Here is a 26730-nt window from a genome sequence, read left to right on the forward strand (position 1 = left end):
ATTACACTAACTGGAACTACACAACAGTGTCCTACCAATTACACTCATTACCCAAGTCCTGCAATTTGATACTCATTTGGCAGTTCTGCAGCTTAAAATGGATATTCCCAGTATCAGAATCAACCCGAGCTGTTCCAAGAGCTAAACATGAGAGCACACAATAGGATTTTTGCAACAACGCTTTCATTTTAGGAATACTATTATCTGGGAATAATAGTTATTACCAAGCAGCTAGACTAAGCTGTTTTGCAATTCCAAGAAGAATTTTCATGTCAGAAATACAACTGATCTATTGAGGTCAACGACCAAAACCCACAGGGCTGAGCTGGTATGTGTCTGAGTCAGAATCACTTGAGAAAAATCATAAATATGCATACATGCACACAAAGCACATTGATAAAACCACATTGATGACAGAAGTTTGTTATGGAATAATAAAGTGTGAAAACTCATGGTGGATCTGCCATTTGCTTCTGTAAGGTCAGACCTTTAGTCGTGCATTTTTCTATTTATTATGTCTGCAGAGCTAAATATGCCAAACCTGCTCTGCAGTGGCATCTTTAGAGAGCTTGATATTGACAGTGTATTGCATCTTCCTTTTGGTTTTGATATTCTCATTAAAACATTACATGCTTTTCTTATACCTGTTTCCATGTAAGGCTGTGCTACTGTGAAAACATTCCACATGACTGTGAGGGTGAAGTACAAAACTGTGAACAAGGTGGAGGGAGTTTTATGAGACGATACACAAATGATGCATTTCAGTTTTCTGAAGAGGGAGGCCCCACAATCACAACCCTCAGTTCCTCATATTGCTAGAACAAGGTGGAAGAGCTGGGCATGAAAGAGTGAAGCTGAGCCTGGGAACTTTCATAGACTTTTCAGAGAATATTTTCTCTCTTCACTGTCCCTGTAATTCATTGACTCCTCTGACTGAATCTTACCAGTGCAGTCAAGTTTTTTCTAACAGCACTCCTCATCAGAAGGACAAAGTAAAACATAAAGAGCTATAGTTTGCTCTTGTGATTTTTATTTTTTTTTCCCTTTAGGATATAATTTTCCATAGAGTACTTTGCTTGGCTTATCACTCCCTTTTGTCTCTCTGAAGCTGTAGGCAGAGAACAGATTATAAGTCTCAAGCGCAGGCAGAGACTGGTTGCATCACAGAGGAACCCACCTCACCACAGATCTTTATATATCATATTAAAAACCTGCCTTGGCAGACAGACAAATCTTGAGCTCCTTGCAGACCAATGTATGGTCTGGGAATAGCCACATGACTGAAATCTGAATTACTTCACCCAGAAATGGATGATAGGTTAATGCACTACCTGGAGGCATTAAAATAAGAACAAGAAGTTTAGAAATTGGGGGGATTTATTTAGTTTTATTTTATGATTTTACTGTGCTGAGAAAAACTGAGAGAAGAGAGAAATAATGATTTAATAAGAAAATGGGCATCTAAATGACATCATATATGGCAACTGTTTCCTGATATTATTTTCTATAAATACAAAACTGTTCCTGTTTTCTCACCAACTATTACACATCTGCTTTGCACGGGTTTAGCTGCTTTATTTTAGTCTCTGTGTCTTATAATCATTTTGTAACTATATTAAGACAAACTATTTACTAGTTTAGATTCCACCTTTATTATATCCTGGGAGGACTACATCTGTCTTCATTATCATTTTTCTATCCTCATCTTTCAAAAAGATTGGGTTGCGTAATCTGTCAATGACATACGAAGACAGTTCTCGACTGCACAAAGTTACTTAGTTCAGTAACTTCACAGCAACTGAGTATAAATGGCCCTCAGTCATGCACACAACCTGAACAAGTTAATATAAATAACCTAAGGTGGATTAAGTGCATGGAGGGATTGATTTAGTACAACAAAGGGGCTTTGCAACCCTGATTTCATTCATGGCAATATGAATCATGGTTATAGTTTGCTATTTCCCCTCGATCACAACTAAGAGAAAGCACCCAAGGAACAAAAGTTCCCCGTTTTCTCATTGACGGTAGGGTTATCTTCGCTGCCCTACACGTATTTGTCAGGGTTTTGGTCACAGAAATCCCCTATTATATGAAGCCTTTTATACAAAGACTTTACAAAACAGGTAATAGAAGAGATGCAACTACAACCTTATTTAGAAAAACAAACAAACAAACAAGCACAACAAACTGAAACCCAACAAGAAACAAAACAAGAAGCAAATCAAAGACTGAAAATCAAAGCAACAGCTTTCAACAGTCTAATAACATAGCTTTCACTGCTGTAAATGTAGACCTGAATGTCTTGCATAAGGCTGTTCCAACTTTTTAGAATGTCTGACTACAAGCTCTTGTCTTTTCAGTCTCAACATTTTCTGTATTATCTGCTCTGAAAAATTAATTGAGGTCACTTCTGCAAAGAATACAGCTGGACAACATAAAGCACAATGTGCTGGCAAAACACGTGTTTTGTTCTAACAGTTGCAGATACATACAAAGCACAGTGTCCGCTGCAAGAGGAAGTTTCTTTGAACCTAAACAAACGTATTGGAACAAACCATAACCACTGCTCTAGATGGTGCAGCTTACATTAATCATTCTTCTTTCTAAAATTCAGAGAAAGGTCCTGGAAAATAAAGCTTCTTTGAAAAAATTTAATTGTTTAGAATGTAGCACTCCAAAACAATTATTTTAACAAAGGGGAACAGCTTCTGAATGGTCTTGGTTACTTCTCCTCCCCAAGCTGACAATTTTATTTAGGGTTGGGGTTTTGTTTTTATTCTCCTTTTCACGTGGCGGGGGGGGTCAGAAATCAGAAAAAGGCATACTGCTATCCCCTATTTTCCAAGGTAAGACACCAGAAGCAGAGATAGGGACTGAAAGGTAATTCTCTGTTAGCTTCATCAGAACTGTAAAGAGCAGAAGGGAAATGTGATGACAAAGTCATCACACACTAAACTAGTGAAGAACATTAAGCAAAGGATGCTGGTATAGAGGGGCTTTTCACTGGGTTTGCTAATACTGCTATCTACAACTATCTGTCATGCTACCAGCTGTACAGTGACTCCGGGCTTGCTTGATAACAGTATCAAGATGGAGCATCATATTCAACAGCTGTTAAAGGTATCAAAGTCAGATCACCTGCTTTTAGAAGTCTGCCAGAGACAACAAAAATAGCTTCTTTTTCCTTTCTTTTGGCAATATAAGTATTGCCAAATGCAGCTTATGCTTTAGTTAAGAAATTTCTTACACCATTAGTAGGTGCTTTGCCAATAGATAACCCTAGAAAAACATAGGACAAGCCAAGAAGAGATTGCTTTTTACAGTGATGTCTTTTTTCATTTTATCATTTAAATCTTATTTTGTACAAAACCACTATTTAGTACCTGGAGAGAAATCTGCAAGAATGGTCAAAGAAATAGGAAGTTCAAATCTTCCTACATGAAAGCTGTCCCAAGAAAGAAGGTATGAAAGGAATTTACAAAGCTTAAAACAGCAAGTGCTTTGCTCCTCAATGAAGTCACCAATCTTGCTGTTAGGTTTCTGGAGAACCCTCTAAGATGTGCAGGCAATAGCTCACAGCTACACAGCTACAACCTCCTACAATGACAGGCTCTGCTCTCCATGAGCCTCTCCTGCCCTATGAAACCCAACTATCTCTTCTTTTCCTTTGCAGCATAGATTTGAAGCTGAACTCTCCAGACTCTTTACATTTCAGCATTCAGCTTTCTTACACAAACAAAACTTTACTGCCTCATTTCAGTTTTGGTAGGTTTTCATGGTACATAAATGAATTAGGTTGCACACTGTAGTATTTCAAGGCATGAGAAATGGTACCACAGATGCTGAAAATGAAGTATTTTTCATAAGCTAATAAAGAAGATGCTATCTTGAGGAATTTGTGAAATGCCTCAAGTGCCAGTAAAGGAGGCATTAATTATGCAGTGCTACCTACCTCATAGACACTGGTTTCTTTTTTAAATGGCACATTTTAAAACACATGTGCTGTTCTTTGATTTATACAAAAAGCATTGCTTTAAATATGGAGCTACTCAATAATTCTCCTTAGAGCTGGTGAAGAGAGCTGTCCATACAAACCACACTAGCTTGTTTTGCCTGATGACTACAGAATCTACTAGATTTCCTTACAGACTGGAGCCTCTGGCCAGTTCATAACTTTGTTGATAAACAGATTCTAAGATAACAGCTTCTAAGTCTAATTCCATTGTGGTCAATGGAGTTAAATCCAGCTGGTGGCTGGTCACATGTGGCCTCAAGGGCTCAGTGTTGGGACCATTTCTGTTTATTATCTTTATTGATGACCTGGATAAAGACATAGAGTATGTCATCAGTAAGTTTGAAAATGACACCAAGTTGGGTGGGAGTGTTGGTATTCATGAGAGTAGGGAGGCTCTACAGAGAGAACTGGATAGATTGGATCAATGGGCCAAGGTTAATGGGATGATCTTCAACAAGGCCAAATGCTAGGTGGTGCACTTCGGTTACAACAACCTCAAGCAGTGCTACAGGCCTGGGGAAGTGTGGCTGGAAAGCTGCCTGGCAGAAAGTGACTCAGGGCTCCAATTGACAAGAAAGTGAATAGGAGCCAGCAGTGTGCCCAGGTGGCCAAGAAAGACAATGGCATCCTGGCGTGTACCAGAAATGCTGAGTGCTGCAGGAGCAGGAAGGTGATTGTCCCCTTGTAGTCAGCTCTGCTGAGGCCACACCTTGAGTATTATGTCCAGTTTTAGGCACCACATTACAGGAGAGATGCCAAGGTACAGTGACCAGAATGAATGACTGTCACATAAGAAAACTCTTGTATGTGCTTACACAAGGACCATGAAGGTGAAGCTGCACTTACTCCTGCAGGAGCAGGGAGCTGATTGTCCCCTTGTAGACAGCACTGGTGAGGCCACACCTTGAGTATTGTGTCCAGTTTTAGGCACCTCAACACAAGAGAGGTGTGGAGGTACTGGAGTGAGTGCAGAGGAGGGCAGGGAAGCTGGGGAAGGGCCTGAAGAGCCCTTATGATGAGTTGCTCCCACAAAGAGAGACTGAAGGAGCTGGGGCTGTTTAGTTTGAAAAAGAGGAGGCTGAGGGGAGACCTCATTGCTGTCTACAACTATCTGAAAGGACATTCGGACAGGCTGGTGCTGGTCTCTTCTCTCAGGTAACTAGTAACAGAACAAGAGGGAATGGCCTCAAGCTGTGACTGGAGAGGTTTAGCCTGGACATTAGGAAAAATGTTTTTATGGAACAAGTAGTCAGGCATTGGAATGTGCTGCCCAGGGAAGTGGTTGAGTCACTAACCCTGGATGTGTTTAAAGGTGGTTTTGATGTGGTGCTTGGGGATATGGTTTAGAGGTGAACCTTATTGGGTAGGTTTATCAGTTGAATTTGGTGGTCCTCAGGGTCTTTTCCAACCTGAATGCTTCTGTGTGAAAACCTCACAGCTGGTGTCAAAGAGGACACCAGTGAATGAGAACAAGGACAGATTCCAGGGAGACCAAACAGGCTTCTGTTACACAGCAAGGAATCCTGAGGCACTGCTGCTGAGATGAACACCAGCAAGCAGCATGTCAGACTGATCTAAGAAATAGATGTTCTCAGCTTTACAGTTGACTTCTAAATTTAAAGCAAAATGGCTCACTTTCAGCCCCAAAACATTGCAATATAAACAAGTGTAAAGATAATTTTAAAAGAAGTATTAGATTTTATTTTGCTAATAAGCTAAGGTTAATGAAATAAAATGAAAAAGGTAATTTAACACTTCAGCTTTACATTTGACACTTACATGTGGGTCTTTTTTGAAAAGGATTTTTTTTTTTTCCTAATTCAACACTGCAGGAATTTAATGAAGATTTATAATTTAAAAATAAAAATTATCTGTCATTATACAAAATAAATGTCTCCTTTTGTTTTCATTCTAATGATAGAAACTACTTTAGGATGAAATTGTTTGCTTTACTCTTAAGGCTGGGCTCCTTCCCGGAGTGAAAAATGAGAAATTGCTACTAAATGAATTGCAAAACAGCAGTCAAAGATTTTTCCATTTTTCTTATCAACAAATGATATTCCAAGTTGTTTGCTTCCTTCTGTACATTGATTCATTTTCGGTGATCTCTTTATTATCTCTGTAATTTTCCTTGACTCCTATTCTGATTGTGACTGAAAATGGCATTCTTATAATTTATTTTCATTGATTAAGGATTTTCTTCTCATGAAAATCCCTTTCTGCCTCTTTGACATGTCAGAGTACACAATGGGTGAGCATGGAACAAAGCAGTACAAAGAAATTCCAAACTCTGCTATCACAGAATAATCACAGAATCACCAAGGTTGGAAGAGACCTCAGAGATCAAGTCCAACCTGTCACCACAGACCTCATGACTAAACCATGGCATCAAGTGCCACATCCAATCCCCTCTTGAACACCTCCAGGGACGGTGACTCCACCACCTTCCTGGAAGCACATTCCAATGGTGAACGGCTCTCTCTGTGAAGAACTTTCTCCAGCCTAAACGTCCCCTGGCACAGCTTGAGACTGTGTCTTCTTGTTCTGGTGCTGGTTGCCTGGGAGAAGAGACCAACCCCCTCCTGGCTACAACCTCCCTTCAGGGAGTTGTAGACAGCAATAAGGTCTCCCCTGAGCCTCCTCCAGGCTAAACAATCCCAGCTTGCTCAGCCTCCCATCATGGGGCTTGTGCTCGAGGTCTCTCCCGAGCCTCATTACCCTTCTCTGGACACGTTCAAGTGTCTCAATGTCCTTCTTAAACTGAGGGGACCAGAACTGGACACAGGACTCAAGGTGCGGCCTAACCAGCGCAGAGTACAGGGGCACAATGACTTCCCTGCTCCTACTGGCCACATTATTCTTGATGCATGCCAGACACTGGAAGGAAGCAGTACAATTACATCAAAATATCTATGCATTACACTTGGAAATTTAATTCTTCCTGCAGTGCCCCTGTACTAACAAAACTATAAAAACTGATATAACACACACATCTACACACAGAGCACCCATATGTGGCCCCTTAAAGTAAAGTAAATTTAAAGTTATTTACTGGTGTAGAAATATTTACTCATTTTGAAAATACTACCCAAAAGTTATTGTCCAACCTGTATATGTTGTCCCATATAACTTTATGGTTTTGTATTAAAGTAAGGTACTATGTTTGTGACAACATGAAGCTGGTAATAACCCATGTTGTTATCTTCCTACATATTGTGCTCTGTTCAAATTAAATAGTTTCTTTTCACACTAAGTAGGCATGGAAAGAGTCCACTTTTTATAAAGTATTCAGAGATTAACAGAGTCACAGATTGAACTGGGTTGGAAAGGACCCACAAAGGTCATCTTCTCCAAACCCCCTGCAGTCAGCAGGGGCACCTCCAATTAGACCAGGCTATCCAGGGCCACATCAAGCTTGATCTTGAATGTCTCCAGGGATGGGGCCTCGACTACATCCCCAGGCAGCCTGTACCAGCATTTAATCACTCTCATTGTAAAAAACTTCTTCCTTATGTCCAACCTAAATTTGCCTTGCTCCAGTTTCAAACCATTGCCCCCTGTCCTGTCTCTAAAAGCCCTTCTAAACAAACCGTCCCCAGCCTTCCTGTAGGTCCTCAGCAGATATTGAAATGTAGCTATAAGATCTACTCAGAGACTTCTCCTCTCCAGGCTGAACAGCACCAATTCTTTCAGTCTGTCTTCACAGGAGAGGAGCTCCAGGCCTCTGGTTATCTCTGTGGCCTTCGTCTGAACTCGCACCACCAGGTCCATGTCTCTCTTGTATGTCTCACTTTGTAGCTGAGACATTTAAATTGAAATCAGTTCTTATAGGGCACTCTAAACCTGTTCCCACCATTGGGAATGGACTACCTTAACTATAAATGAGAGTCTGGGCAACAGCAAGATAACTTTGGTAGGAATCAGTCTTGTCCAGATGTAACTTAGGGAACCTTCAAAAGTCATTATGTCTTCCTCCATTAGTGCATATACTATTTTCCTTATTAAATTATTAATTTGCTTATTAAGGTACAAAATACAGTTTTGCAGAATAATCTGATTCTGTGGCATCATTTTTATCTTAATTTTCAGAACACCTTATCTCTCTGAGGAGATAACTACCCAATATGAGGTAATGCTCAAACTGCCTGTCTTGGATATCCCTGAATGTTTAGCTCAATGGCATGCTGACAACATTACCAAGCTTATCTTAGAATAAGACATTGCCTTTTGGCTTAACAGAACAAAAGTTTAATGAGAAATTGAGGGAACTAGTGAAGGGCTCCCACCTTCTACTGGAACAAGGGAGGAGTACAATGTGTTGTGCTACAAGCTCCCTTATAAGGGATATCCACAGCGAGAGTGGATGAGCTGCTGCTGAACAGGATTTTAGTCAGGGAAGAGAAAGATTGAGACACTGCCCTCATTCAAAGACTTAGCAATTCCTTCCTGACCCTTTCTCAGAAAGGTTTGTTTCCTCTACAGAGAGGTAGTGGCATATCTACTTCAGATTCTTATGACAAAACTCTGTTCTGGCCTGGGATCCACCAAGCTTTCTAATTTTCCAAATTTATAGAATGACAGAATTGTTTCAATTGGAAAAGACCTCTAAGATCGAGCCTAACCATGTACCTAACACCACCATGCCCACTAAACCATGTCCCAAAGTGCCATGTCTACATGTTTCTTGAATACCTCCACGGATGGTGACTCCACCACCTCCCTGGACAGCCTGGTCAAATATTCACAATTCCTTAAATGGCTGAAAGCTTTTGGACTGCATTTTCAGTATCATATGCAGCACACAGAACCCTTCTGTGTCAGCATTGACAGAGCAACAGAATTAGTTTCTTCCTTCTTTCCATCAAAAAAACACACCTAGAAAAAAATAATCTTCTGAAAAAACAGAAGATGATTGAGTTGCAGAAATTATTAATACGAATTTCTCTAGTTTGTTCACTAGCTTACTGCTTGGTTTTAATAAATGCAGATGAAACAGTGAAATCTTAAGGTCTTATTAAAGCAAATATACTGAAAAGCACATGGCCCCAAGAGAAGTGCCCTGGATTTCTATCATGGTAAGGATGTCAACTGAAAAAAGAAACCTAAACAAATTGTAATAAAATAAATTAAAACCCAACCAAACACACACCACTAAGCGTTCAGTCCAGAGACAACTTGCAGTGGATGATTTGAAAACAAGCAAGCAAACAAAAATTTAACTTAATCCAACCTCCTTAATAACCAGATGTTTGAAATCATCAAATATATATCTGTAGTTGAAACAACTTCTCTGTTCCAAAGCATTCCATTTCTAGGAGCATTTACATAACAATATGTGACATCTGAAATGCTTAAGGCCACCAACCATGGCAGTACAAATTACAGTCATTTTTCAACACTCCGTGCAAGGTGCATCACTTCCAGCACTGGGACCGGTTCATGCTGCGCTGGTTTCTGCGGTGAGACACAATCAGCATGCACCACAGCCACAAAGAGCTTGTAGCCTTTGGAGACTCATGCTAATAGGTAAAAGATGCTGCTCTTACCCGCCGTAGGCTGGAATTGGAGGGGGGGGTGCTGCTGCGCGAAACGTGTTGTACACCGTGCGACCTCGGCCTCTTAGATGGGCACCTCGGTAAGCGGCGGCGGCAGTTGCAGCAGGGTAGGGAAATCCTGGCACTGGGAAGAAAAGAAAACACAGGAAAGGAATGTCAAATATTCACATCAAGCTGACATTTTAAACCCAGCTAATATAGCAGCAGGCCAGTGCTTATGTTAAAGCTTGCCTGTAACCAGGTGAGGGAATTGCCCCATTAGTAAATTAGTGGTGTTTTAACCAGAGCCCTCATCTTTTTCAGGAAAACCTTTGTATGCAAACAGGAGACAGACTGGGAATTCAGATAGCAGGTGGCTCTGATCTCTTAGAATGTGCTGTCAAAAATAATGGTGACTGGGTCAGACAGGGCTGCTACCAGAAGACTTCTTGAGGTCCAACTCAGTTCATGCTCAAATGTACAATGCCAGAGACATTTCCATCACCTTAATGCATCTATCATCAAAAACCAGCCCTGCCTGGAGTGGAGGTGAGACATTTAGACCTCCAGTGATCTAAATTATCCAGTGAATTCACCAACTAAAACCAGAGCTTTACTTTTGTTCAGAGCCAATTCTGGACTGGGTCTTAGTTGTATACCAAGGAAGAGAGTTTTCTCAGATTTTTGGGATGTACCTTGTTCCTATCATTATTCCTTCAAAAGCAGCAGTTGCATAGTTTAGAAAGATCTATCAAATTCATATAACACTCAGACCCAACAGAAACATTTAAGGTGTTTAACAAAGAAATTAATTCAGACCACTGCAGCTCAGTGTGAACGCCAATTACCATTTGATATGAGATTTAAAATACATTAATCAGAAATTGAACAGTAATACAGGACTACTTAGATATTTTTTTTCCTGCAAATCCTCTCTTTACAAACTTTTAAATTGAAAAAACTTCCACTCTCTCTGCCAGATTTTTTAACAAATATGTCATTACTCCATTTCGCCTTTGCACATATATTGCTGGCCAATGTTAGAACAGGTATTTAACTAATTCATCAGCGAGCCAGAGAAAAGCAAATCCAGTTCTGTTGGCACTCAGGTTACTGCAGTTGTGCTTCACTATGTTTAATTTTTTTTTCATTATGTAAATAAAAAGAGAAAAGAAATAAGTACTGCATAGCAAAGCCCCAGTAAGAAGCAAGCAAATGGAACTAATGATGTATAAACCAGAAAGTTTGTCAAGTCTGAAGTATGAATTAATTTCAGTCCACATTTGTCTTTAGCATTAACTTTTAATCTGTTTTAGCATTAAATTTTAAAAGAAGTCTTGAATTTGGGGAAGAAAATGAAAAATTCACAGCTTGTAGATGTTGCTGGCTGAACATAAGGAAAGTGCTGTAACTGCGGTGACTTCTCCATCATTGCTTTATGGTGTAGCTTTGTGGCTTTGTTAGGTCCTCCTCACTGATAAGAAGGTTCTACAGTAATGCTGCAAAGATTACATGTCTGTGATACAACACAGAGCCACCTTACAGCAACAAAAATAATGAAACCAGCCTTTTAAAAAGTGCAAATGCCACATTTTTATTCCTCTTTCTGTAAAAAGTATGCACAACAAAAAATCAGGATAATGAACTCACAGAACTCAGCATTCTGTTGATAACCTTGCAGTCAACTGCATTTAAGAAGCCTTAAAGAAAAAGCCACTGAAAGCATTTCGGGGAGGGGAATAAAAGGAACATATCTATCCAATGCTTGAAATTTGAAGGCTTTCTGTTACAAAAGAGAAACTGGAAACAGTAGGAATAATCACATCACCCATGTTTACCAAACCCAGAACCCATCATGGAGGCTCAGCATTCATGGGAGATGCTAAGACGAGATACTGATTTCTAGCTTTTACCAAGAACCTGCAACACAGACACTGTGTTAGAATGAAAAGCCTGAAATAAAATAATTGTTTTGCTATGCTTGCTTTGCACTGTCTGCTTATCAAAATCATGAAGCACAAAATGGCTAGAGTAAAGCCAAACTCAGAAAGCTTGTAGAAGCGATTAGTAGAAGGAATCTAAGTAGATGGAAATTAAGCTTCAGAAATATGGAACTGAGTGGCCATTGCTAACTTTTATGATCAAGCAGGGCCTCAGAGTAGAGTTTATCTGTAACTGAATTGCATCCCTCCCAAAATATTTATTTGTGTCAGTCTGAAAATCAAGAGTATCTGAAAATGTACCTTCAATTCCCAGGTAATAAAGAGCAAGATTACAGGCAAAATAATCCACAGGCCAGTTAAGTGATCAGATGGTTAGGAACATGTTATAACCACAAGATTAATTTTGCTACCAATTTTTCAATATCCTCACCCCAAAATAACCAGCAGAAATAGCACCATTAGAACACAGCTGAAGAATGGACTTCATAAAAACAATTTTATGAAAAGAGCTCTCCCATCAGGCAGCATTAAGTACTATTAACCAGCCCCCAAAATAATGAATATACTAGCCAGGAGGGGTAAAGATTTTAATGACTTACAGTTTGTAGGTCAACCTTCCTTAGTGCCTTAGTGCCAAATGGATGAAACTCAGTAAGTGCAAATGCTATTATAATGGGGATGAGAATGTGTTTGACTCTCAGCAGGGAAGCATCTGTATGCACTTCTAAGCAAAAATACCATAAATTTATCAAAGACATTTGATAACTGGAATTATTCTGATCTGTGATAGAGAAAAGGCAGATTTCTCCAACTACACCTTGATGATATGAGGTGAAAAATAATGACCAAAACATTTTCTAAGGACTACATAAAATCAAGTATCAAGCCAAAGAAACAATGTACATTCTCATCTAATAGCCCCATCAGTTCTGTAAGTATTCATCCCCCTGTTCACATACAAATGAGCCTACAATAACCATAAAAAAAAACCCAGCTCTCACACTGGAATTGGAATTTTTACTTTTCAAATAAAAATAAATAAATAAAAATCCAAAAAGTTAAAAGAAGAATAGAATAGAATAGAATAGAATAGAATAGAATAGAATAGAATAGAATAGAATAGAATAGAATAGAATAGAATAGAATAGACCAGACCAGACCAGACCAGACCAGACCAGGTTGGAAGTGCTCTTTCAGATCATTGAGTCCAACCTATCACCCAACACTATCTAATCACACAGAATCACCAAGGTTGGAAGAGACCTCAAAGATCACCAAGTCCAACCTGTCACCATAGACCTCATGACTAAACCATGGCACCAAATGCCACGTCCAATGCCCTCTTGAACACCTCCAGTGATGGTGACTCCACCACCACCCTGGGCAGCCCATTCCAATGGCCAATCACTCTTTCTACGAAGAACTTCTTCCTAACATCCAGACTAAACCTCCCCTGGCACAGCTCGAGATGGTGTCCTCTTGGTCTGGTGCTGGTTGCCTGGGAGAAGAGTTCAATCCCCAAAGATGCTGGGGATGTGCTTGGCTTTGCTTAACATAATTATCAAAAAAGCTTACAAATCATCTTCTACTGCAGCCTAAATGAAACTTTTTAATGGACCAGTATGTTGGCAAGATACCTTCTTTAAACATATTTGTGCCATCGTTATATTTAAGAGGACAAAATAGCCTAAAAAGTTACTATTACAATTAATATTGGCCAGATACTCTGACAATGTTTCATGTTTACAACATGTAAATGCTCCATCAAACTTCAGTTTAGATCTCAAATATGAAGTCTGGTCAGCAAATTGCAACATTCAACTAAATAAAAATGCCTCTGGAGTTAACAGGATTCATGCCAATACAGTGTTAAAATGTAGAAAACTAATGACTGTGTATAGAAGCCAAAATGAGCATGAGGCAAAACAGTGGAACCCAATCTTTCTGTTCACAGAAGAAATTTAATCAACTGTTAATTTCTCCAAAAAATGTACAATAAGCATCAGTTTGGGTTTTTTTTATTATTATTATTAAATGAACATGCCAGGTAGGTGCACTTTCTAGGCACCATATCTCATCATATGTCTTGGAAAACAACGACTGAAGGAACAATGCCAAAGCTTGAGTTCCCAAAAAGAGTAATATAACCTGGTAAAAAATACTTAAAGGTTATACACTGTGCGTTAAAGTTTTAAAGCTTTAGGATAGATGGAAGAGCAGCAGATGCAAAAAACAACAGGGGGCAGATTTTGTATCAAAGCCATAAAAATATACAGCCATTTTAATGGGCAATTATTCTTTGCATTTCTGCTGTGGTTTGAATTTGTATGAGAGTGCCATATGCCTCAAGAAAGGTGTGCCATCAAAATGGATGCACAAATCTACCTCCCAGCACTCCTAATCTCTCCTTCTTTGTGCAAACTAGCAGGTCATCTGCCATCAAGAGTTTCCAAATGTTTTATGGCCCAGAATTTTAATGTTACTTCATGTTTGAATCAGTTTATAGCTAATTTACTGCAACATAGTTCAGCTGTTAAGAAAGGCAGGGAGAGACATTTACATTATTCCCATAGTTGAGGAGGATCCCTGTTGAGGAAACACTTCAGAAGTGCTGGACAATAAATTAAAAACAAAGAGATGTAATGGGTAACATGCTGAGAAAGGCTAACCAGAATAATCTACATGATATTATCTGAGATCTCAGGAACAGATTCAGGAGTTTATCCTGTATATGCTGTGCAGTGAGTTTTCACTTCACTGTAATAGTGGTAATTAGTGTTACTTGGCATTCTTTAAAAGAATATTAAACACTGTACTAAAGAGGATGTGTGCAGATCTTGGCATGTAAATACACTCCAAAGTACAGAGCAAGGAAAATTCAAGCTCTGGTACTACAGAATTGATTATAAAAAAGCTTTTTAAATTCCTTAAATTTCAAGGTAAGGGAAAAAAAATAATTAGAAAGTTCACACTGCTTAAAAAATAGGAAGCTGAAATACAGCTTCCCACCTGTCACATTTGCAAGATGTTTATCCCTGGGATCTCCTTGTGAATTAACTGAATTCAGGGGAATTTGCTGTCTAAATCATATGCAATCACAGCTGGTCCCTTTTATTCCTTTCATTCACTATCTCTTCTTTATTTTTGAAACAAACAGTTGAAATCAGTAGCATGATGATTTTGTTACTACTGCACAAAAATATCTGTCTGCATTAAACACAGTTGTTTAGGAATTAATAAATCTATATTTTGGACAAACTGTTACTTATAGAACATTCTCATTTGAAATGCATTGAAAAGGAAAACAAAAAATCCCTAATTAATGTACAAGTCGAATCACCATTCTCCACATGGAAGAGTAATTTTTCACTGTTCATTTGCTCAGTGTAATCTCAAAACTGACATAACAGAAAAGCAATGGCCTATAAATCTGCTCTCATTTGTTTCTTTAATATTCATATTCCATTGAACTACAGCTGCTTGTTGCTGCAGTCTATTACAACATGCAAAACTGTCGATAAAAATATTATGAAAGGCAAGATGTGTTTCTTCATGGCTCTGTGTGCCATTTATTTGGGAAAAAAATAACAATAAATGACTCATGGATTGTCCCTTAGCTCGCTGCACGCTGGGCGATTAGTGATTAATTACCTTGCTGCAAATTGACATGGCACAAGGAAATTGACACAGCTCTGATTAATTAACTTTTTATGAGAGACAGTTACTTACAAAACACTGCACACTGTAATTGAATCCCTTTACGCAACACTACTGCATTAAGTTTCCAGTAAAATCCAAATTAGCACCAAATTTTACATACATTTGGTGAAACTTGTTAAAAATAAAGTAAACCCTGAAAGAGTACGTCAGTTCTGGGCCCCTCAGTTTAGGAAAGATGTTGACTTGCTGGAAGGTGTCCAGAGAAGGGCAACAAAGCTGAGGAGAGGTTTGGAGCACATGCCCCATGAGGAGAGGCTGAGGGAGCTGGAGTTTCTTAGCCTGGAGAAGAATAAGCTCAGAGGAGACCTTATTGCTGTCTGCAACTATCTGAAGGGAGGCTGTAGCCAGGTGGGGGTTGGTCTCTTCTCCCAGGCACCCAGCACCAGAACAAGAGGACACAGCCTCAAGCTGCACCTGGGGAGGTTTAGGCCAGATATTAGGAAGAAGTTCTTCATAGAAAGAGTGATTGGCCATTGGAATGTGCTGCCCAGGGAGGTAGTGGAGTCACCATCACTGGAGGTGTTTAGGAAGAGACTGGATGGGGTGCTTGGTGCCATGGTTTAGTTGATTAGGTAGTGTTGGGTAATAGGTTGGACTCGATGATCTCAAAGATCTCTTCCAACCTGGTCTATTCTATTCTATTCTAGTCTAGTCTAGTCTATTTCTAGAAAGAGGACAGTCAGCTTCTTCTATTTTCAAATATTTCATCCTCAGATTTACAAGAAACAATTTAAATTGTTCTGATTTTCTATATCAAATCACCAACATAATCAAATGCACTCAAACCCCGCCCCCCCCCCCCCCCCCCCCCCCAAATATTTCAGTAAAAAGCAGACCTCTCTATTTAGGGTCCTTATTAAGGTTGGGTAAGGTGACCAGCCCAGAGCAATCTGTGAATCTATGACAGACACTTAACTGTTCAACAAAACTTTTGTGTTCCTGGTTGTTGGACAGCTACAAGTTCCAAGCAAATGGAGAATTTCCCCTGTGTCTAAACACCACTTTTGAGACAAAATAAAGGACACGGTTGTGGGGAACTAGACAAAGAGTGGCACTACTATAAAGAGATGACACCAGTTAGTAATTTGAATGTTTATGAAAAGTCAGTTATGTGGTGACAAAGAGTTCCGCCTGGATGACACAAGGCTTACTAACATTCAACAGCGTTATTAAACTGTAAAAAAGAAGATTGTCAGAATGTCGTTGGGTTGTGAACAATTTAGGCAGGGAGTGATTGAGAAAAACCCCAGCTATTAGCCTAAAGCAGGCATGTTGAAAACAAAAAGAAGTCAAAACAAAGAATTGCACCTGCAATGTTATATAGATACTAAAACTCCTAATTCCTCAAAATTACCTGCTATTTGGGAAATTCAGGTTGAAGAATGTTGCTGTGTACAACATGGTTTCAAGAGCCACGATTTAATATCTGTCACACAATGCAAGAAATGCAACAGTGAAGTCTTTATTTGAAACCAAATCTGAAACCAAGCTGAAAACTACAAAATGGACAACTTCACATCTTACAGAATGATTTGGGATGTAGGATCAGCTGTGCGTGCCTACCTACTGCAAATGACTAATGCAGCACCTCAATATCAAGCTAAGGACACATCAGGAGCTTTGCATCTAGGACCGGAAGATCTCAATTTAAAAAGACCCTTAAATATAATTCTCACTATTTAGCTGTATACTGAGAGGAGAAAATACAAAGAATCCTATTGCCCTAACTCCTTAGACAGTCATGAGAACTGCAAGTGACCAGGTGCCATATCTTCATTACCAGGAAAGCACTGAAACACAGGAGGTGCCCAGGTGTCCTCGGTCAAACATCCTTTTCATTATTTGAACTACACAACAAAGACACCCTCCACAACTGACTCCAGAATAAGTTATGCACTGCTTTCCAGTCATCTCCCACTCCCCAGCTGTTGGATGGTATATAAGGTAAAAAAGTCAGTGGCACACAGTTCAGGGTAAATCTGCCTTTACAAAACCCTTAAGCATGCGAGTTCAGACACACTGCACCAGCACTGAACAGATTAACAGGGGTATCAACGGCAAGGCACTTAAAAAGAGATTTGCAGGAGTGCAATGAAAGCTCTAGTTAGAGAATCTGGACAACTGCAATACATCTTACTGATGACTTATTACTCACCATTTAAAACACTGGCAGATAGAAGGGCAAAGGACAGTTCTATTGAAAATAGTTCCAGGAAGTCCATATATAGCAATAAAAAAAATGCAAAAAATGCTGTACCTGTACAGCAAAAAATGCTGTAACAGTGCTATAAAGACAAACAAAACCAAAAAACCAAGAGAAGTTCACTTCACAGTTTTAAAAGGTTGATGCTTATACGAAAGATATAAAATGCATGAGTGTCATTTTATTTGATTTTGTTAACGTTGTACTATCTTTAGGACTACCTGACTTAGAAATGAGTGGGACTCTCCCACATTCCATTTTGTGTAACTTCGCTGAAAGCAAGGTCCAATATGATGAACCAAAACAACGTTTTAAAACCTTTTAAAGACATTTTTAAGGCCAGGCTGGAGGTGGCTCTGAGCAACCTGTTCTAGTGTGAAGTGTCCCTGCCCACAACAGGGGGGTTGGAACTAGATGATCCTTGAGGTCCCTTCCAACCCTAACAATTCTATGATTCTATTTTGACAAGAGATGACAGCAATACTTTTCTCTGGAAGTGATATATGATTTTTCAACCTTTTATACTTCTGTACATGAGAAGAAAAGGAATAAAATAATGGAAAGGAATTAGCAAATTTCCCTTCCTACTTCTTATTGATATTTTTGTTTGAACTGTCATGTGAATCAACTCTTTTCACCATATAGACACAAATATTCACACACTTTCTGGGTTATTATTCAAGAAGTACATTAAAAGACAGTTTACTCCTAAATGTTCAATAATGAGGTTTCTGTAGCCTGGAATTTATATGTGTGATTGGTCTACTCAAAAGTATGGCCATTCCTTTTCGGGCAGGAGTTTTGTACTGACTCAGTCCTGTAGTGGTTACGTTGCCTTATTCCTTTGCAGGGGTACTCAGCGTTTTTCCTATAAAGCAGTAAAAACCAGAGAAAACCAAAAACATAGAAATACAGCCTACTAATACAGATCTTCAATGGTGATGAAGTGACTGGCCATTCCACATGAATTTAAGAGAAAACAGACCAATTAAAAATTTAGTTTGCAGAAACATTTTTAAGTCAGAAATGCTGTGACAGAGGGAAATTATTTCTACTGCCAATCAGATCCTGGGCTGCATCAGAAGTGTGGCTAGCAGGTCGAGGGAGGTGATCCTCCCCCTCTACTCAGCCCTGGTGAGACCCCACCTGGAGTACTGTGTCCAGTTCTGGAGCCCCTATTACAAGAGGGATGTGGAGGTGCTGGAACGTGTCCAGAGAAGGGCCACAAGGATGATCAGAGGGCTGGAGCACCTCTCCTATGAGGACAGACTGAAGGAGTTGGGGCTGTTCAGTCTGCAGAAGAGAAGGCTCCGAGGTGACCTAATTGTGGCATTCCAGTATCTGAAGGGGGCCTACAGGAAGGCTGGGGAAGGACTTCTCAGGATCTCAGGGAGTGATAGGACTAGGGGGAATGGAATGAAGCTGGAGGTGGGGAGTTTCAGGCTAGATGTGAGGAGGAGGTTCTTCCCCATGAGAGTGGTGAAACCCTGGAATGGATTGTCCAGGGAAGTGGTCAAGGCCCCGTCCCTGGGGGTGTTTAAGAGCAGGCTGGATGAGGCTCTGTCCAGCCTGATCTAGTGTGGGGTGTCCCTGCCCATGGCAGGGGGGTTGGAACTAGATGATCCTTGTGGTCCCTTCCAACCCTGAATGAAACTATGAAACTATGAAATATTCATTCTTTAAACTGAACCTGACCCATATACCAATTCAAATTGAACAGTCTCTCCCTTACCAACAAGATGAAAATCACCACAAATAAATTAAGAAAAACTTCAAAAATCAAAGCAGAACAAATGAAGCACTGGTGCCTACAACAAAGCACATGCCCATTTGGACTGAATATGGTAAATCATGTCTTACATAGAAAACCCAGGAAAGGATGCACCAAACGCAAGGAGCACCTGCACTTCAGTTGCTGGGAGTCTCAGGATAATGCTATCAAAGGACTAACATCATTACAGTATAATTTTAGGTAATTACATGTGTGCAAGAGATTAAAACTGACAAAATCAAGGTTTATAAAACTGAGTGTTTCCACTAATGATTCTACTCAGAAGTGCACTTCAGATCACCTCCAGAAAATTTATATTTTCTCCATGTAATCTTCTCAGTAATGGAAATATCCCAGAACATAACAGAAGTGCCAAAGGTCTTACTTCAATCCATTAGTAAAGGCACAGAAAAATAAAACTTGGGATGCCTTCCCTGAAACAAGAAATATGCTAACAGTTCCATACAGCACTTTTTAGGTAGTTTACTAATATTCCTAAGGCAAGTAACCTGCACTTCTAAGTGAGGGTATTCAACAGACAGATTGAACAGACACCCTTTACTTAATTTTAATTTCTGTAGCACGAGTTCTCAAATGGACTTGATGATCCCTTCTAACCCCTAGTAGTCAATGATTCTATGAAATCTTACTGCTGGATGTGGTACTTATATGCAGTGCTTATGATTTTCCTTATTTATTCTGTGCATATCATCAAAATCCTGAACTACCCTCCATCTATGAATCAAAACCAAACACCCGCAGGAGAATGATCCTTGCAAATACAGTACGTGTCTGCCATCCACAAGCATTGATAAGGTTATAACAGAGAACATACCTAAAAAGCAAAATTCTCTCATCACAGAATTAATCCTTGAAGGTTCTGCTATAGATTTTCCTTTTCTCCTGGCACATAACATATAACTTTCCATTAGTAGGATTCTCTAGGATAATTTAGGAATATTTCCAATGCCTGCTCTGAAGTAATAGAATGCATTTTCCAGATTTGCTTTAAAGGACTCTAAGCATTAAGATCATTTCTTGTCAAAAATATTACAGGACCAAAGGTTTCCAGGGAATTTCCTGAAAGAACTGCCTCCCCACCTTTCAAAAACATCTCATCTTTGCCTTGTTGTTTTCTGGTTGCTCATAAGCTAAAATCCCTGGGCAACATAGTTTATTGTTTTAATATCTGTCTGACGCAAAGCAAAAATATTCTCTGGTGAGTGCTTATCTGTCATCTGCACTTCGGTGAAAGGAATATCAAGACAAATAAGATGTTCAAGGGCATATCATGGGATTATGAATTTGGCACTGAGTTCTGTTAAAAATAGTTGAACTGATAAATAAATAAAAAATACAGTGATACTCTGAGAACAGGCACTTGAAGAGCACTGGGGTTTAAATACTTTAATTCTAAGGGGTTTATACTGTTTTAGTATGAATAGGGAATGAACACTCAAGTTCATAAATGGGAGAGACAATATGAGAGAAAAAATATTCATAATTGAAACAGTTAAACCAGAAAATTCTATTCCAACGATACAATGGACTATAAATTCACTTTGTATTAATTAAATGCAATGTAATGGCATTTTCTATATTGAAATGAATAACCAGTGATCTGGAAATTCATTTAGACCATTAGGTTAATTACAGAAACTGATGGAAGTTTCATCAGACAATTGCAATTAAAGAACAAGAACAATGTGGGACAGATTTATAAGCATTGGTACCACCTCAATCATTTTTGCTGAATTCCACCACCACTCCTCACAAAATTGCAATCAATATATCAATTAAAAGAATGGGCCATCAACAGTATTTGCCCTTGAGTAGGATGAAGTAAAATAGTATCTGATTTCTTAATCTCTAATTCTATCACTTTCTGGCAATATGAAAGATTTGATTAATTTTAATAAAAAATATGAAAATGTATGGGGAAAAAAGAGCATCTATATTTTGAAGCTGAGAAGCACGCTTAGTGAAGATGAAACAGGTCTGACATTTAGTAAATCGAAGCCAAACTGACACCAGTTTAAAACGCACTCATTGAAGCCAAGGCAAAATTCTCTTTTATGGAGAACACACAAAACATTTGGGAAATGCAGACACTTGTCTGCACAGGGCATGTGGCAATGCACTGATTTGCCACATCTGGTAGCTACTGAGCCCAGGGAACTGTCCCTTTAATGTGTGCTCAGAACAATCTGCCAGTAGTTACATACCTGATTTACTTGGAGCTAAAATAAAGCCTAAAAGTTACAAAGATCTGCCTGTTACAAAGGTCTGATAATTTAGAGAGTGAAAAATTATCTGCCTTTGAACTGTCATTAAAATTTGTGACCTCTTTCCTCTCACCTTCCACAGGGTATGCACCAAGTATGTTGTGCAAAACATGATGCCCAGCTTTAGGCTGGTTTCCTTGCACCACCAGCCAGTGCTCCGTGAGCCCAAGAACAAGGATCAGCAATTCCAAACCACAAAATTTCCTACTGGCAGGTGCATCTCCTTTTCCATCCCCTGCCATGAAAGGGTAGGGGTGGGGGGATTCTCATGAAAAGGGAGCCAGGCTCTTCACAGAGGCACACACTAAGAGAACAAGAAACAAGAAATGCAACTTGAAATTACAGTTTCCCCTGTAAGGATATTCAACCATTGGAAGAGGTAAACTAGAAAGGTTGTGCAGTGTCCATCCTTCAAGGCACCCCGGTGTAACCTGTTCCTTCTGACCCAAATTTGTCTGTGGTTCTACAACCTCACACCTTCCTTATTTCCTGGGCTTTGGCTCTCACTACTGTCTCATTTAATTCACATTTTCAGGAACTTCTACTGTATAGAAAAATGGGCAAAACAGGCGTGAGACTACTTTGAAAAGTTCTTGCATAAATTCAGGTTTGCATTTTTGCCCTTGTTAACCATACACATCCAGCTACATTACTGTCCTTTGTATTCAGCAGCAGAAATTTTTTCTTCTTTTGAATCTTCCTTTTGTCCAGCAAGGTCTTCATATTCTCATGGATCCTGCTCTTGAGTAGCTTCAATTTGGAAAAGGACCAAAACTCTTGTTGATATATTTAAGAGTGGATTGTGGTGGTTTGAGCCATAACTGGAGTTTAATCTACCAAAAAGTAATCTGGAGTTGGTTGGAAGTAGGAGAAGTAAATTTTTTAACAAAAAAAATACATACAGCAATAACAGGGAGGGTTTACAAGGGTAAGGAATAAGGATGAATAGGAGAATATACAAAACCAAATTTGGATGGCCTTTTATCTCCCTTGATGTATGTGGATTTCAGTCCTTTAGAGAAGCATGGATGCAGCAGGGAGAAGATCAGGCCCAAGCATGTGGCAGAACCAGGAGGCTGGCAGCAGCTGTTGGTCCTTTCAAACAGGCAAGGCAGGAGCAAAGGAAAAAAGATGGCTGCCACACCCTCCCCTTTATGGTCTTGCTGGACAGGAAGGGGGAGCAGAACAGGCCGTCTTAGACCAGGGGAGACCCCTCCTCCCGGGAGGGAGAAACCATGTCCACCTGGATCAGGTTTCTTTTGTCCCTTGGGGGAAGCAGGGCTCTCGTAACTCAAACCCAGGGTGGTGTAACCCAGCACAAGATACAAATCTCTTCAGGATTAACACATTTCCTGTGGAAGCAACTAGTCTAAAAAAGTGAGGGCAAAAAGACACTGTCAGTTGCATGCAGCCAAACTGACTCCCTAAGCTTCAGGACAGCATCACAAGCCTCCAGCAGCTTCCCATGAATGTTTACTTACTCACTGGGACTTGGCATACTCTAATCTTTACTTTCTGGATGCATCTTCTCCCAGTACTTGTCTATATCAAGATAATGATGAAGGATTTAACTGAAATCACTTGTATTAGTTCTGTCCTTGAGATGCCAGTACTATAAGAATCTATAGAGGCCAAGACAAGACCATGAACTTTCTTCTTCTGGTTGTTTCAGTAAGTGACAAGGGTTGGTAACACATTTGCGTGCTGGAACTATGCTTTCTACATAACAAATTATCTATTCCCACAATAGATGTGCAAATGAAAAACTGATCCAGGTCCTATCTTCTGCTTCAGCATAAGAGAACAGATGAGGCATGAGAGACTATTGCTACTGATTTGTTCCACTGCTTGCAGAAGAAACAGCTCATTTCTTTCTGTATTATGCGAAGGGCCAGAAGTGATGGAAGGAAGCAGAGCCATGTTTCCATCTCTTGACATATTCAGAGGTGTAACTAATCACCATACTGGGAAAGGTACAATGTGATACATAAATATATCCTGGGGAAATAAAATTTCAGAAGGGAAAGTGTAGCTCCAAGAAATGTACTTTTCTTTCTTGCTGGCCAAAAAATAAGCTAAAATCTTGCAGAGTCATAAAAGACTACTAGTGACCTATGCAATTAATCAAAAAGTTAACTGAGAAATAACTCTAGCCAAATTAAGAAGGTTGTATTTTACAATCATGTTTCAGACTTTCCTTACAAAAAATAGCTCAGGAGCAAAAGATGAACAATCAAGTTAAGGACAACAATATTCCTAAAAATATCTGAATCGATACCTGAAAATTCCTAAATACCTTTAGCAAACATCTCACATGGCTTTAAAAATCTCAGCTGACTCTTTCCCTTCTGTTGAAACAATTACAAACCTAAAAACCTCATATTTCTTCCACCACGAGCTGTTCTACAATATTACACGGTTACAATACCAGCAGCAACATGAAGAAATGATTAACAAATTATTTAAAGATGAAGTCTTCAATATTGCTGCCTGCATGGAATGATAACAGTAAAAGTATTAGTCTCTCAGATGTTAATGTTGATTTACCAGTTTTCATTTCAATATTACAAATGTGAATGAAAAATAGATTATGGAACATCTCCAATGTAGTAAAAGAAAGAAAATGAGACACAACTCAAGCTTCATTTCTATTTCCTTCCTAGTATCATTTCCTATAGAAATGGATCTCTTTTACATAGTTATTGAAAGTTTGGTAATAAGAAGAAATAAAAGATAACTAATTACTATCATTGGTAATTGTAGCTATTCTGTATTATTAAGAGTTGTGACCCTGTATGGGAAACTAAGTTTTGGCAATATGAAATAAAAGAAAAATCATGACTTGCAGACACGCAGATTCAACAAAAGCATGCTAATTTCTACTGCAGGGGCTACCAGCAATCTCCATTATGAAAGTGCGTATTACACATTGCCCAGTGGGAGGCAGATAGGCAAACGCTGTTTACTTATGTATTTGGCATAATTGAAAACAAACAGGTGTTTGTTAGGATATCATTATCCAAGGAGCACCACTGCAAAATAAGATTGTTCAAAGGGATTAACCCATGAGACATAATGGAGACAGTGAAGTCCGGAGCTTAGCTAGCTCTACAGCAGCTCTTGTGGGATTTAATAACAGTGGAAATACCATGCAATGCAAACAGCAAGTGCAGAAATAAATTTCCTAGGATGGAACTCGGTGGGGTTATAGGAGCAACGGGGTAAACTTAAGAAAGGCTTTATTTAGAGCAATTTCCAGAAAATTAAGAACAAATTCTGTCCTCCTCCTCCAAAAGAAGCTCCCTGAAATGTTTGGATAATTTTCTAGGAAAAGATTTTCAGTCCAAGACTGATATTTTCAGTCAAAAGACTGCTATTTCAGTCAGAAAAGAACGGTGTGCTCTTACTGTACACAAAGAAATATGGATGCACACACTCAGCATTTCACCTCTGTGTTACTACAAGGATTTGAAAAGCCACTGCTTTAGAAAGGTCATATGGTACACAATATCCTTGGAGCATCTGGAAGAAAATGCAAATTTAACTGATCATCTTTTCCAATTTAAAACATGTCATGTATTTTGTTAGTTTGTTATGTATCTGTAGGCTCATAGATTCATTGAATGGTTTGGGTTGGAAGGGATCTGAAATACCACCCAGTTCTGAAACCCGTGCCATGGGCCCTGGAGCTAGGTGGTCTTTCAGGACCCTTCCACAAGACCAAGTTGCCTCATCCAGCTTGGCCTTGAACACCTCCAAGAGACTTTTGACTTGAGAACGGATCCCATATTTAATTACTGTAAAAGCAGCAGCTCTAGGGATGATATTCATATTCTTTGACATAAGAGAGTTACATGACTGTGGAGATGATCATTGTGGAACTCTTTTCTCCTTATTCCTGGTTTTAATTAAAAAAGAAATTAATGCTTTAAGGAGCCCAGATAAGCTTTTCAAATGTAGAATTGCATTCTAGATTGATTACAGAGCATACCCCATAACGCTGTTAAATCAATGTACAGTATTTACTTGACAGAGGACTGTTAAGAATACATAGTGAAATATTGCTGCTTGCCCTGATTCAGCAAGTAGCAACTATTACTACTTTGTTCAGCTGGAGGTTTCTCATCTGAATAGATTTCAGAGCTGGTGTCAGAGGTACCACCTAAGCCACCTGTTTACATTGACCATATTGGTTCCGCTCCTGCTTCAGCATTTTAGAGGATGTGCTTCAGCACCAAAGTTCTGTACAGGAAAAGGGCTGAGAGCAGCATGCATCAGTGGGGCTTGCCTTTGCTCTGTTATTTGAGCAGCATTTTAGAATTCAAAATACTCCTGTGCACACTCCCTTGCTGACCCAATCAAATGGTGGTATAAAGGGAAACTTTGTTTATTAAATCACAGGTGTGATCAAGAACAAAAAAAAACCCAAACGTAACTTCATCTTCTAACAGAACACAGAGTGCACAACAGGCCTGGATTACAAGAAATGTCACTGTTACTGTGGAATTTCTGACCACTTCTGTAGACCATTACAACAGAGATCATCTTTTATTATTTTTTTCTTTTTTTTCCCTAATAACACGTACTTTGAGAATAAAGATGCGACTAAACCCAGTGAATTATCTGTTGACATTACTTACATATGTTTATAAACACCACACATAGATTAACAAGAGCTATTAGGAAAGTTTACATTTTGAGGGGGCTTGATTCACATTAACGTGCTTTTGTCACAATACAAACAAAACAAGAGCCGTAACACTAGCTTACTTGTGGATGTGTATACTAGTGAACTGGGGGCACTGTACACGGGAGATCCCTCCTGGTTTGCCTGGCACAGCAGCACCCTGCCTACAAGAAAGAGAGAGAGAGTGGTATCTGGATTTGGAACACTCAAACTAAACCTCAGTTTGCATCTAAACACAGAAATAAAGTGTCAACCAGAGCACTGTGGTGAAGCTGGGCACTTGGTGTCCTTTGGCTTCAAAGCAGAAAGAGCCCCAATAAACATGTACAATTTGACATTGGAAAGAGCACAGCACAGACACCCCCCACCCTCAACACAAACCCCCTTTTTTTGCCCAGGGAAGCGAATGCACACTCAGAGCAGTGGCAGTGACATGGGTCCTTCACCCAACCCAGCTGCTCTCTCCCTCTCTGCCCTGTCTCTCTGGAATAGAAGCTGCCTGGTTAGCTCTGAGCTAACCCATCCAACACCATCCAACTGCTGACTGCTCACCTCCCTGATCAGGCCTGAAG

General features: G+C 39.5%; 1 protein-coding gene across 41 annotated transcripts in view; it reads right to left on the bottom strand.

The window, feature by feature from the left end:
• Positions 1–26730, bottom strand: part of RBFOX1 (RNA binding fox-1 homolog 1) — an 881269-nt gene that overhangs the window by 42881 nt on the left and 811658 nt on the right. For 33 of the 41 annotated variants that reach the window (XM_068147194.1, XM_068147209.1, XM_068147190.1 and 30 more), the window contains 2 exons: positions 26242–26322; positions 9562–9694 (listed from right to left, as the gene is read on the bottom strand). In XM_068147194.1, coding sequence (XP_068003295.1) covers positions 9562–9694; positions 26242–26322 — 214 coding nt within the window. The remainder of the gene's footprint in view (positions 1–9561; positions 9695–26241; positions 26323–26730) is intronic. The other 8 variants (XM_068147203.1, XM_068147188.1, XM_068147199.1 and 5 more) reach the window with 1 other exon arrangement.

This window comes from Melanerpes formicivorus, unplaced genomic scaffold (genome assembly GCF_026170545.1).
Source record: "Melanerpes formicivorus ecotype bairdi unplaced genomic scaffold, bMelFor1.0.p_v2 SCAF_14, whole genome shotgun sequence".
In the NCBI taxonomy this organism is placed as follows: domain Eukaryota; kingdom Metazoa; phylum Chordata; class Aves; order Piciformes; family Picidae; genus Melanerpes; species Melanerpes formicivorus.